At 42.4% G+C, this 13889-nt stretch overlaps 1 protein-coding gene across 1 annotated transcript in view; it reads left to right on the top strand.

Annotated features, from left to right (window-relative positions):
* The first annotated feature begins 744 nt into the window (after positions 1–744).
* Positions 745–13889, top strand: part of anos1 (anosmin 1) — a 42942-nt gene continuing 29797 nt past the window's right edge. Inside the window, exons 1-2 of the mRNA XM_084083830.1 lie at positions 745–1019; positions 8019–8066. Coding sequence (XP_083939956.1) covers positions 816–1019; positions 8019–8066 — 252 coding nt within the window. The 5' untranslated portion in view covers positions 745–815. The remainder of the gene's footprint in view (positions 1020–8018; positions 8067–13889) is intronic.

Raw genomic sequence — 13889 nt, 5'->3', positions numbered from 1 at the left:
GCAGTAGGTCTGTCTACCACAGCCACTAGAGATGACCAATACTGTCAAGTTCTCTGTAGGTGGTGGTGATTAAATTGTATTTATTGTAACATTGTACAATCAAGCCAACAGACAATTTTCCTGTCCGAAGTCAGTTGTACACATTTTCAATCACTGATAACTAGGTTTGGCTACTGTCCTGTTACTATATGTCAACAATACACTTGCAAATACAGTGCCTGTTGATTGTCATCACAACATTTATTTTTATTATCTTGAATTAAACACTGGGAAAACACTCACTGAATTTCAGTAACATAGATTTAATAATGTAACATGTTGCACTCACAACCTTGTAGATTTGCCATTTTTAAAAGAGTTTTACATTTTAGACATTTGAAAACTTGTGTATTTTACTTTTGGTACTTTAGGTATATTTTGATGCCGATACTTTTGCACTTTTACTCAAGGTACATTTTGAATACGTGATTTCTACTTGTAACAGAGTATATCTAGTAATAATATCAAGTAAAAAAGTGTAGTACTTTTTCCACCACTGACCATCATCAAGTCTAACACATCGAATAACCATGTTCACATCTTTGATTGGCCTGCACATTTGGTATACCTGCTAGACACCCACCGTGCATGTCAATCACCAGGAGATCGTCCAATAGCAGAGCGCATCAACCCCTTGACTCCTCCCTGGTGTATAATTGAAGTTTCTTTAGTTTCTCCAGCGGAGAGTCCACACTACAGCACACACACATACACACACACAGCAGTGTAGTCCGATCTGTGGAGAGGGATTAAATACACACAACAGTCGGACCATCATGTTTCCCAGGAACGTAATAAACGTGCAGTGTGCGACCCTGTGTCTATGGATTATAGTGTTAATAGCCCCGGGAAGCGTGCATGCGAGGAAGCAGCAGCAGGACGACACTTTCTTCACTGCCAGTATTTACCGAGCGAGATGCGCGTCGAGATGCCTCAGCCTGCACATCACTCGCATCTCGGCGTTCTTCAAGCACTCTCAGGTAGGAGCATGTGGTGGTGGTCAGAGATAGGCTTTAGTTGTCCCCCAAAAAAACTTTTCACTGATCTATTCTATCTGGATTCTATTTAATAGGCTACACGAAATAAGCCAAGTGTTGTATTATCTCGTCAGTGAATCATTCTTAAATTTAAAGTCCAGGGATCTTCAACAGGGGGTCCGGGACCCTTAGGGGGGGGTACTCAGAGCTACTACAGGCCAGGCGGGGGGGGGACCAAATGTTTGTGTGATAGGAACCTTTTTTTTTTTTTTTTTTTTACATGAACCACATTAACCCTATAATTAGTTTTCTGAGAGGAACATTAGCCAAAAATAGCAGATCTACAAGCTCTAGGGTAAGCTTGTAGATCGGCTATTTTCGGCTAAGAGGTTTGGTGTTGGTTTGGGGGGGAAAAAAGAGCAGATCAAGTAAGTTTTCTAAGTATTGAGGGTTTAAGTGGTTAACTGTCTTAAAATATTCATTAACATGAATCCAACACCGGTGACAGTGCTGTCAAACAAGTCTATGAAGCTATCTATGAAATCTATGAAAAGGTTTAATCTGCAACATAATCTTATACAATATGTAGTGGGGGTCCCTGCTTCATCTCTCTCTCTCAGCATTGAAGACCCCTGTTTTAGACAAACCTCATTAAAACTGCTTCCCGACACTGTGATATGAGCACTGAGCAGCAGGTCACTATAATGGTGCTGACATACTTTTTCCTACAGTTTTGTTGCCTCTCTGTGTTATAATATTATTATTACTGGCAGGAAAATGAGGGATCTTTCCCAATGGAAAGTGTCCTTTGCTGGCCACAGATCTCCGCACAGGTATGCGATATGACAATGAAGTTTACTTTAGTAATAGCACTAGCCTTGGATCAAGACTATCATAGATGTCATTAAAAATATATCTATGGTAGTTTTGATCCAAGGCTATAATAGCACACATTTCATTACTATACAAAATGAGTTATGGATAAACAACATAGGCTACTGCAGTATTATTTGGATACCGGTTTATGCTTTATACGTTGCTTCAATGAAGCCAGTTCCTTCTGTTGTGTGTGATTAACGTAGCCTAACATGTAACATTCATTATGCATTTACATGTGAGGGACTTCACTAAGACGTCATATTGGTGGGCTCTTCTGTAACCAATTTATTTTATGGGTAACTTAACTTGCCCTCACGCAAGTGCAGCTACTGCCTCTCAAATTAATGACGACCTTTTAAGACCAGCATTCCCACAGAGCTGTTGTGATTCAGTTTATGTTTGAAGTTATTTGCTAAGGAATTAGCTTTTGTCCTCTGGGTGAATTGGTATGTGGTGTCAGAAGTTGTTTTTCATCCTCCACTGGACACACTGTTCTCTGCCAGGACTCCAGAACAAGGACTTGGCCAATGATCCTTCTACCCTCTGCTCCTTTTCACCATCTATCTCTATCCACTGCCTGTCTTTTTTACTTGCCTCATTTGCATTTGCAAGGCTTTTCGTTCTCTATAAGCACTAGGTGCATTAATGGCTCTCTAATTGTCAGGAGGATGCATTGTAAAGTGATGTTAAACTGTAATTAGCAGCGATGAATCAACTCTCAGTGCATTGTCTCCCTCTCTCAAGTCTTGTCTTATCTTGCTGTTTGAGAGCATTCATTAATCTTATGATTTCCTATGGAACAACTGGGCAAGAATTCTGGTAGGCTATTGTCCTTGCAGGGGTTTGCTATGGGGACTGCAAATGTGTCACAGTTGAGGCATGAAATCAGCCACCAGCCCACTGAGAACAGAAGTCAAAAGAGATTGAAAGGTAATTGATGAGGTTCCACCTCTAAATGAAGAGCTAATAGTCTTGATAATTGACTGCAGAGCTTCGGTCTCCGATGTGGCTAACATCAGGTGGGTGTATTCACTGAGGGAGAAAATGAGAAGGAAATACTTGTCTGAAGAGTAGTTTTTGGGGAGTTGATAATGGTGTCTGCATGAGCAACCTTGCGGGTCTAAGAATAGATGGCAATTGTTGCTGATACTCAGTGAGGAGGACTGTTTTATGTACTGTGTTCTCAACAGGCCTTTCATGTGGATATGGACTGTGTGTGTGTGTGTGTGTGTGTGTGTGTGTGTGTGTGTGTGTGTGTGTGTGTGTGTGTGTGTGTGTGTGTGTGTGTGTGTGTGTGTGTGTGCAGACTGTGTGCACGTATAGGGGGGTGTCTAGTCAGCTGCAAAAACACATGGTTCTCCTCCCCCCGGCCCATGGCCCTGCCACCAAATGCCAGCATCACACCTCGTAGGCTTGAAGAGGATATACACACTGAGCTTCTGAAATCTGATGTAAATACTTCGTCACATAACAGACCTGCACACCAAAAATAGCTGATCTACAAGCTCACAGCACATCACATCTGCAACTTGGTGTGCGAGCTATGTAGATCATCTATTTTCGGTGCGAGGCACTGTTGTGCGGCGGAGCATATATTAGGTATGATGCTGCTCCATTTGAGGTCACCTTCCTGCTAAATGCAGGGGCCCACTTGGGCTAAATGTGATAAGCTCTCATGTAGTGTTGCCTCGACGCCGGCGCATGCTCAGTCAGCCCAACCTACAGGTGGATCTGCTTCCTCTGGCAGATCTTATTACAGCAATGGGCCGACGGGCGCTTCAGCGCTCCACTCAAATGATTGAGACGGCAGACCCCTTAATTCAACTCGGAAAGCATTCATCCTTTAGGGGTCATTTAATACTCGATAAGGAAACCAAGACACACAATGCTTTCTGTTCTAATGGAAATGAAATGTTTCAGCAGTATGTCAAAGAGGGCCACGTTAGCCCACTGTTGGTGATTTACTTTTTATATTTTTTACAAGTATAACATACTCTGGAGGGATTGCTTCTCATTTGGATTTGGACTCATTTAGATGGTACAAGAGCCAATTTGTTCCAACACATTTTTACATCTGGAATTTAGAAAATCTGTTTTTCATAATTAGCTTTTCTAATCAATTTGTACACTCTCCGAATACTGGTGTGAAGCTGACAAAAGAATTTAGCGCTTGCAGCTGCTGTGGACTCGTACCCAAGTCTGTTCTTTTATATGGCTGAATCAGGGTGCAAATCAGATGCCGTTTTAATTGTCACAAATTATGAATTAGTGAAGTGGAAACAGACCGTGGTGTTACAGAGTTGGGAAACTCATGGGTAGGTCATTGGTTGTCAGATTTATAGCTTCGATAGATTTATTAATGTCATACTATTTCCAAATACAGATGTATTTATTGACATTTTACTCCACTTATGGGGAACATGTCACCCCAGTACAATAGACAGAGGGGAACACCCAGCCATAAATATTAGCCTTGGACACTTTAAAATATTAAGAGCGAACTGGGGCCTCTGTTCACTAATGCATTCTGAAAGCATCGGGCCTGTAGTGGATTATTTATGTGAGGACCTGTAAAGCCAAAAACAAGGTGTGTCTATAAGGTCTTGTTATTACATTCAAAGTCATAAAAGTAGAACATCTTAAATTCAGCGATTCATTTCCAACGTGCAGCGTAGTGAAGTTTAAGTGTTGCACTTGTGTGAGATTTGTGTTTTTTAGCGCAGGGAAGAAAAAACATTGGAAAGTAGTTTTTCCGTGTCCCCTTGTTTTTGCCTTTGATATTAAATAGCTCGTGGTGGAATAAAACCACAGCCAGAGCTCCTCTCATGTGTGGAGTTTTTCATTAGCGAAGACAGCGGATGAATAGGGGTCTATGTAGCTTGGCCTCACCTCACTGTAAATGCTGTTAAACCATGACAGTCCTGTCTGTAAGTCTACCTCCCCCTCATCCCCATTGCTGCTACACCCTTCTAGTTACCTCCTCTGACAAACAGCCCGCATTCCTAACTGGAGACAACTTCAGACCATCATTAGTTGAAATTGATCACCCATACTTTCTTATTAACCTTGGATGTGGACAGAGAGCACATTAGCTCACTTTCACAACCCCTATCAAATAATTCATACAAAGTGAATAATTTATGAATGAACACCCACCACACACACACACACACACACACACACACACACACACACACACACACACACACACACACACACACACACACACACACACACACACACACACACACACACACACACACACACACACACACACACACACACACACACACACACACACACTGATGCACACATCTCTTCTCTCTCTCTCTCTCTCTCTCTCTCTCTCTCTCTCTCTCTCTCTCTCTCTCTAAATCTTGAGACCCTTTTATTTTTGCTCTCAACATGTGCCCTGAAGGGTTAGCTATTTGGGTGTCAGCTGAGAACCCCTGGGCTGTTGAAGGACACTCGGGGACACTAGTCTGTGCTCTCTGACTCAAAACCTGTCCAGAATAGTTCAAGGAGTCATCATAGTCACTTAGAATGGGTCTATGTTACTCATTCATTGGCGCTCGAGAAGCAGGTGGCCTGAGCGGGACAGATTGGTTTACTCCAAATCAAAGAGGCCGATAAGAAACAAAAGATTTCCACTTTCAAAAGGAGGAATGCTGACCTCAAAGGTAAAGCAGGTTTTTGTCCATGTTCCTCTCAGATGTCTAGACAATACAGCGAATCAGCGATCCCCCTGGCCACCTGCTCTGACTTCTCAGCTGACACGAGCCATATCTCTCTGGGATGAATTCCCTGTACATGACTCCGACAACACCGAAAAGGCTGCAAGCTCACCTCAGCCACACACATAGAACAAACCTTCTGGGCTTGTGTCTTCCTATATAGAGGATATCTGCAGAACATTTCAGCCTAGTTGGGAGTCCTTGACAGGCGTCGGGACTGCATAATGTTCAGACTGAGGAATGCCATGGGTGAGTCACAGGGATGAAGTCCTGACCTATAATTATTCCCCATTGGTCCCTGACATGGTGGGGTCAGACCCGGACAGCTGGGGCAACATCCCACTGAGCTACTATGCAACGAGGGATAGTGTCACACTGCAAAATTAGCTGCTCCATGGATCTAGACCTGTCGTCACTGACGGATGGGCAAAGGGGAGGTGTCAGAAACAGGACTGGTGATTTAGGACACGGTCTAGAGTTGTGACAACTTGTATAAATTATCTTGAGGGATTGGCTGCCAGTGTAAATGTCAAGGTTTTATTTACTGGGTGTCACCAATGGGGAATTTGTCCAACACTGATGGATCACTTTTCTTACATTTCTACACTCAACAAGGATTTCAATCATATGTACAGTTCTATATCTCCTTGAATATACACATTATTGTGATCCACATTCTGCCAAAGTAAAGAGATTGTATTCTGTGAACACCTAAGGTATCTTTCTGTTTCAAAGTTTCAATCACGTTGAAAGACGTTATTGTATCCACACGTGCAAAATATAGAAACTAGTCTCTCGATTTGCTAACGTGCTAAGCTTTCAGACTTTCTGTTTTTCTTCTTCTTTTTTGTATCATTATCGGCACCTTTGGTGGAATAAATGTGCTGTTCTGGACTTGACCATACAATCATGAATTCCTTTGAAGCTCCCTGACCGTTATCCTTGACACCAAAAGCACAGCACTTACTGGTACTGGTTAGCAAATTAAACCCTTTAATGATAAGTTCTCTCCTGAGGTCTCATGGGAAATTTCCTCTGGATTACATTGTTGAAGAAGGCTTTGAACTTGACATTGAACTTAAGCAGACTTTTTGCCTGCAGACCTTTAAAGTTAGGCCCTGTCTGTCTTAACTACCTCAGTGCCATATTATAGTGGTGCAATACCCACTCATTGCTTATTTATACCTTTGTTAATGGGAGCTCTAACACAATACCTTTTCTAAGAATGTGCCATTTCATTTTGTGTTTAAGCTTTCCTCTTGTTCATTGATTATTAAAAGAAATTGCATAATCAATGAGTCAATAAGACATGAAGCCAGCACACAAGCTTTCTACCCTGAAGACAAAGCTCTCCACCACAGTGCTTGAACCTCTTGTAGCCTCTGGTTGCCTTTTATGTTCAATCAAAAAGATGTTAACCACTTAAGCCCTGTTTACTTACTTACTTAATGATACTTTGTCATATCATGGGGTCACGTGGAAAATATAGCCGATGTACCAGCTCACAACGTGTCGCAATGCATGCAACACATTGCAAGCTTGTTGATCAACTATTTCGATTTTTTTTTTAAATTGTTATTTTATGGCAGAAAATATTTGCATTGAAATTACATAAATAGGGACACCACAAGTTATTAAATTACATAATGTATTTTTATTGGAAGAAAATAGCCACAAGCTTAAGTGATTTACGCGCTCTCCCAAGGACTCCTACGATTCTCTCAGAGAGGTATCAGGACAATTAGGACCTATGTTTGTCTTGTTGGGAGGCAGAAAGTGGCACTTCCACAGCAATTATTGTGGGGGGGGGGGGGGGGGGTTGGAGGTATCTGCTGTCTACACAGGAGTGCTGACATCAGTTCCTGCCGCAATGACCTCAGGGATGTCTGTTGAGAGATCAAACAGCGCTTTAGAAGAGCTTAGGTCACCATGCTTCACTGAAACTGACCAGAGGTCCTCCCTGGCACTGACGATGTGACCCTACTTCCCTGCTTATGTTACCCACACAGCCACAGTCAGCATACAAAGCATACCTAAAGTCACGCTGTAAAATGTGTGTGTGTGTGTGTGTGTGTGTGTGTGTGTGTGTGTGTGTGTGTGTGTGTGTGTGTGTGTGTGTGTGTGTGTGTGTGTGTGTGTGTGTGTGTGTGTGTGTGTGTGTGTGCGTGCGTGCGTGCGTGCGTGCGTGCGTGCGTGCGTGCGTGCGTGCGTGTGTGTGGCCTCTGGTATTAAAAACTGGTAATTACATGTACGGTGATGGAAGAGATTTGGATTTCACAATACTTTCATTGGATGAATTGATGACTGTAATTGTGTTTTCAACAGAGCTCAAAATAATGACTCATGCCCCCCTTCCCCTGTCCCCTCTCTCTCTCTTCTTCTCTTACAGAATAATGGATCTTTGGTGTGGTGCCAGAATCACAAACAGTGCTCAAAGGTAATGAATCCAACAAACCTATTGTTTTTAGATACAACAGAGCGATATTCAGTTTATCATCATAGCTCCAAGTTCAACCACAGAGGGCTGGGGAGAATCCCCCTGTGAGGATACTCTTGATTTATAGGTGCTTCCTAGATTGCTTTTTCTTTTCCATTGCTATCCGTTTGCACTTTTAAGTAAGACTTAATGAGAGAAAACATGAACTGCGCCTCCCACCTATTGATTTATGAAGGTAATGTATGATTATTTCCGCTGTTGTTAATTTTCAGTAGGCCTTATGCCATGGAGCACTTCCCCGAACTGCTTGTTTGTGTTTTCATGGCCTGTACCCTACCGATGAAGGTTGATACAAAGCAGGTGTTGACGGCTCCTCTGAGAAGATACTGCTGACATGTTCTCTCTGCTCCTTGTGGAGCTGTTGACAGGGCCCTCGCAGAGTGTGCTGTGCAGACTGTAAAGCTACTTCGTCACAAGACAGTGTCACACACAGAAAATAGCCGATCTACAAGGTCACAACTCGTCGCTGGGCGTGCAAGGTGTTGTGAGCTTGTAAATCTGCAATTTGTGGTGTGCGACACCGGTGCACAGCCAAGTATATTGAGCCGTAGGCACAGAACGGCATATAGCTGGCATTGCACACAGCTAGAGTGGCTCACATGCCAGTTTCGCTTGCAGACGAGAACCAGCTTAACAACACCCTGCATCGGAAATCACATCCTGTGGGCAAGCTACACTAGGTTTCAGACAGAATTAAGATGATGCACTCGGTTCCTGTCGAGGCTTTCAGTGCTGTCGGCTAATGAGGAGTTAAAATACACATTAAAATCGCGAGTGTTCATTTAACTCTCAGGATCAAATGAACAGTGCAGGGCAAGATGTAATCAATACTTATGCACAATTTGACCATTCATGGCAGCGTGTCTATGTTTGACGTTCCTCTCTCCCCTGTTTCCTTTGCATTAGGAAAACATGTCTGAATATCCTACAGGAAGCGTACAAATTAGTTTTAATCCTTGTCTTTGTGCACCATAACTTATGTATATGACTGATTAATTTTGCATGGGGCACAGTAAAAACAAATAGACTCTCATGTAAATGTTTTAATTTTTTTATTGATGACCATAACATAAATCATGCTCCTTGAAATGCATGGCCTGGTCTTAGGGGTTTGTGTGCTGAACATTTTGGCCAATCAAGGGATTACAAATGATGATTAACTGGAAATACAGGGAATGTGGACTGACTTTATTCATTATGCTGACTTAACATGGCCCAGTTTTTGTTGTGATTAATCACAATCAATGTCTTTTATTCACATCTGTTTGATGTCAAAATATTTCTACGTTGTGTTGGAATTCAAATCACTTCCACCATGACAATTTGAATTAGTTGACAATGTTAAGAACAATGTAGTTATTGTGCACTGTCCTGCCTTTTAATTCTATACTTACACACAGTAGTGCTGTTTCCTGAGCTCAGAAATTACATTAGAATTTTGGTCTTAAAATAGCCGTATTTTGAATACTAGAGGTTCGGGCTGCTAGGCATCCCTCACACCTACGTCGCACTGCCATTCCGACCAATATGCTCATGTATGGAGATCGCTGATGTCTTCGGTATGTGCCCATATATGGGCATGCTCCCTTTTGTGCCCATATATGGAGCTGACTGATTTGTTTGCGCCTGATACCATGACACAATTCTTGCCAAGAACAAGGTTAGGTAACGTTAACTAATATTTATTTCATGTTTTCACTTAACTGCCTTAGTTTGTAAAAGTATTGTAATGACCCGTTATTTGACATGGGTTACACGTTCTGATAGTTCTACTTGAATGGTGTCAAACATGAAATAATGACTTGTGTAGCCTACCAGACAAGTACATTATTCCAGCTAGTGTTTCAGCAGCGCAAGGCAAGCGTTGTAAGTAAAGCTTGTTATGTGACAGGATGCTCAATCAAGCATGTAGCGTCCAAGTTGGTTGAAAAGGCTGGAATGAAAATACAGGATTGGACAATGATGTCACCATCATTTGGAAGTGTTTCAGACTCGTGGAGGCATTACCACTAAATCCTCGATCTCTTTTGTCCAGCACTGAACACACAGAAGCGCACACAGATTTGACACTATAAAACATTGCGCGGTAGCCACGCCCACTAATCATATAGGTCTTTTTTACAATCAAATGCAAATTTCCCCCCAAATTCGATGAATATTAGAGGTTGGAATATTTATTACCTAGCACTAACACACAGGTATATAGGTAATGGAATGTATAGGCTAGGTCATTCATCTGACATTTTATTTGATATAATAAAAAAAGTCTTTGCATATAATATTTACAAGGGATGTTCACTGTTGTCAGTGAATTTCTTAGTGCTTATAAATTAACCATTCAGTAAGATACTTTTAAAAGGATTACTAATAGCATCTGGTAATCTTCAAACCCCTAGGCAAAACATAATACATCTATGAAAGAAATGCCTGCTCAATGACTCAAAATATATGTGAGATTCTTTTGTCATCAAGTTTGACTCTTGGTTTTAAAGTAGAGGTGTAGCTCCTTTAGAAGGCAATCCTTTGTTTTCAGCATAATGCAGTGAAGCTTGTTTCTCTCCTTTCCACAGTGATAGCCAACATTGGTTCTTGGCACCAGGCATTCCCCAGTCATTCATCAGAATTTTTATGTTTGAAAAGGCTTTCGCTGGCTGCAAGTCCAAGCACAGCACACTGTTTTCATAATCATCCAACATTGCTTAAACTCTGCAAATGTCAGAGATTCTTTAATGGACTTCTTGTTCTCTCTCCTCTAACAAGCATGTCACTTTGCACTTCTTTACCCTACTTGGAGGAGGATAATTTATCGGCAGCTGGATTTGATGAAACATCTTAAAATCCAATAATGCGCCGGTATTACAGTGCTCTGCTATTCGGCTATCCATATAGTTTCAAAAGGTCCCTCAAGATTTCTATTCCTGTTTCATATCCAAGGAAATATATTATTTTTTGGTTCAGTTATTCTTGATCCATCCAACTAACTAGGTCATGACAATATACCGCTGTTTAATTTGGGTCCACGTCTCAGGGCTTCAGGAGTGCACATACTGTAGCCACACTTCACATCTCCATCTTTGTACTTTATGGGCTGTGTGTGTGTGTGTGTGTGTGTGTGTGTGTGTGTGTGTGTGTGTGTGTGTGTGTGTGTGTGTGTGTGTGTGTGTGTGTGTGTGTGTGTGTGTGTGTGTGTGTGTGTGTGTGTGTGTGTGTGTGTGTGTGTGTGCGTGTGTGTGCGCGTGTGTGCGTGTGTGTGTGCGTGTGTGAGTGTGAAAACACAGAACTATAGTGGGAGCTCTTAACAATCGTACCAAATGGGCACATGCTGTACAGTGGCTCCCAATGAATAGCTCTACACCCTCTGATTAGCCTCTTCACTTCATGAACAGCTCACAGTCAAACAGAGAGACAAAGGCAGTGGCTCTCAGGGAGTGCGGTGAGGGCAACAGGCCTGTCCACCCTGGGCTCTGTTAAAGAGCCACAGGGAGCTCCCCGCCGGTGAAGATAATGTGTGGAAGGGCTGCTTAATTATTTAGACAAAGATGTTGTGACCCCGTCCATCTGTCTGCGTTTCAGGATATCAAAGCCTCCCGTCGTCCATTTGAGAGGGGAAAGCCATCTCGGGCCATCTCAGATGCAGTGTCCAGAATTGGCCCCCACTCCTAGTGTCCCTATTGTCATGATAATTAACCTGCTTGCCCTTTCTCTGGGGCAGAGAGAGGTGGCGTTTGGAGGCCTGGGGAGTCATTATCATGCCATAACACTAGTCCAGCAGAGCAGCTCCATTCAGCAGAGAGACGCCAAGGGGACAGGCAGCAGACATTTCTATGAGCTATTGTCGTTTTATCTTTCTACTGTTAAGGCATCCCACTCGAGGAGCCTCGATGTGCTCCCTAAAAAGTTTAAAGACTCAAGGGTGTTCTCGGTTCCTGTTGGGGCAAAAAAAAGGGGGAATTAAAGTTTCTGCAAGTGTATGAGAGAGAGTGTGCCGAAGTGGCCAAGAAGCTTTCCACATTCAGAGCATGGCTGATATTAACAGGGTTGCTTTCCCCCAAGGGTGCGATCCAGACTCCAAATCAAATGCTAGGATTGACTTTAGGCAGCTAAAAGCCAGCCTGCAAATAAGCAACGCAATTCATTACCCAGGCCTGGAAAAGAAAAACGAATCTGTGTATTATGCCTGCATGATTTGGCTTGCGTAGTCATTAGGACATGCTCACATGCTCATTATTTAGAAGTCCTCGAGAAAAAAAAACACATAGTGTATTTCTAATAAACAGAATCAAAAGTGTTTGTTCATTGTACACTTCTTCAACAGTGACACTTAGAGAATGGTGATCACTAAGCTGAAAACATTAAATCACGAATCTTTGCTATGGTATAGCTGATGACAGCTTCTCCAGGAGAAAAGCTTCAACAACTTAAACCCTATATATGTCATTAACCGGATTGATTGATTGATTGAATTCACGTTATTAACCGGATTGATTGATTGAATACTTTATTAACACAATTATTAACAGTACAGGTAGTAAAGTCAAAGGTTATGCTAAAAGGATAACACAATTGCCAATCTGTTGCGACGTCTTGTAGATGAGCTATTTTCACCTACTGTTCACCCTCAGCCAGAATAGGATGCTAGGGTTCAAGCGGTTAAACCCAATGTCACGCTGCTACACATTATTCATGTTGAAAACCCATTATTTTCGCTGGGCAACACAGACATACAACAAAGTATACATTTGCCCTTAGGAAGCAACATTATCAGGAGACATGCTATTTGTTGGCAATGAGTCGTGCATGTTTTTCATATAACTCACTCAAATTCCCAGGTGCCTCTTTTCATTCCGCTCTTTTTGTCCCGACCCATCACACCCTAGTTATACACTCCAGGATAAGAATAAAGGAGTGTTTACACTTTTGGATTACATGTGTCTTAGTTTTGCATTTAGGAAGCTTTTGGAGCGGGTTTGCTTGAATGACAATCGTTGGAATGCTACTATGTCTTTCATTCAAAAGTGTCTTTCAAAAGAACGCTGTCAAGCCCTGCTCCCAACCCCTGCTCCCAACCCCCACATTTTCTCACGGCAAAAATGAAACGGTCCAAGTTCTCCAGCGGTAGTGTTTTTCTAGGTCAATCAGTCCAATAAAATTAAATTGGTAGCACTGGCTCTGGTCTGAATATGCATTAATCTTTATTAAGAAGAAAAATAACAGCATATGCAGAGGGAAAATATCACATTCCTCGCTGGCTACAAACTTGAAGAGTGTGTCATGGCAATTTACTCAGGACTTCGTGTGGCCTTCTTTTCTTTGGCGGTGGGCAGTATATTTTGGGGCGCAGTGAAAAGATCTGATAAAGTAGGTGGCGGTTGTTGAAGGTTTATGGTGGGGGCATGGCTGGGATTGTTGTGCGCTTGGATAGACTTCAAAGCACCTTTTGGTCATGTTGAGGCCAGACGTCCGTCTCAACACCCTGCTTCGTCCTCACAGATGACAGACCACACCACCAGCGCAACACCTCAAAGCACGCTGTGGTGGTGGAAATGGCTGTCGAGTTGGCACTGTCTGGATTCTCTGTCACTTTTACAGCTACATTATAGTAAGTGAAAGAGTAAAGGGCTGCGCACAGCCAGTTTGACATAATGGGTTGTCACACCGGTACACAAAATAAATATGCCTACTATAATAACTAAAAGATCGCTTGGGAGGGGGGTATTTCTGCTGTAAGTACAGATCAACAAAAGACACATCACTAATATGTTC

The sequence above is a fragment of the Gymnoscopelus microlampas genome (assembly GCF_963454915.1).
Source record: "Gymnoscopelus microlampas genome assembly, chromosome: 17".
Taxonomy (NCBI): domain Eukaryota; kingdom Metazoa; phylum Chordata; class Actinopteri; order Myctophiformes; family Myctophidae; genus Gymnoscopelus; species Gymnoscopelus microlampas.
This window is presented reverse-complemented; position numbering and strand designations above follow the sequence as displayed.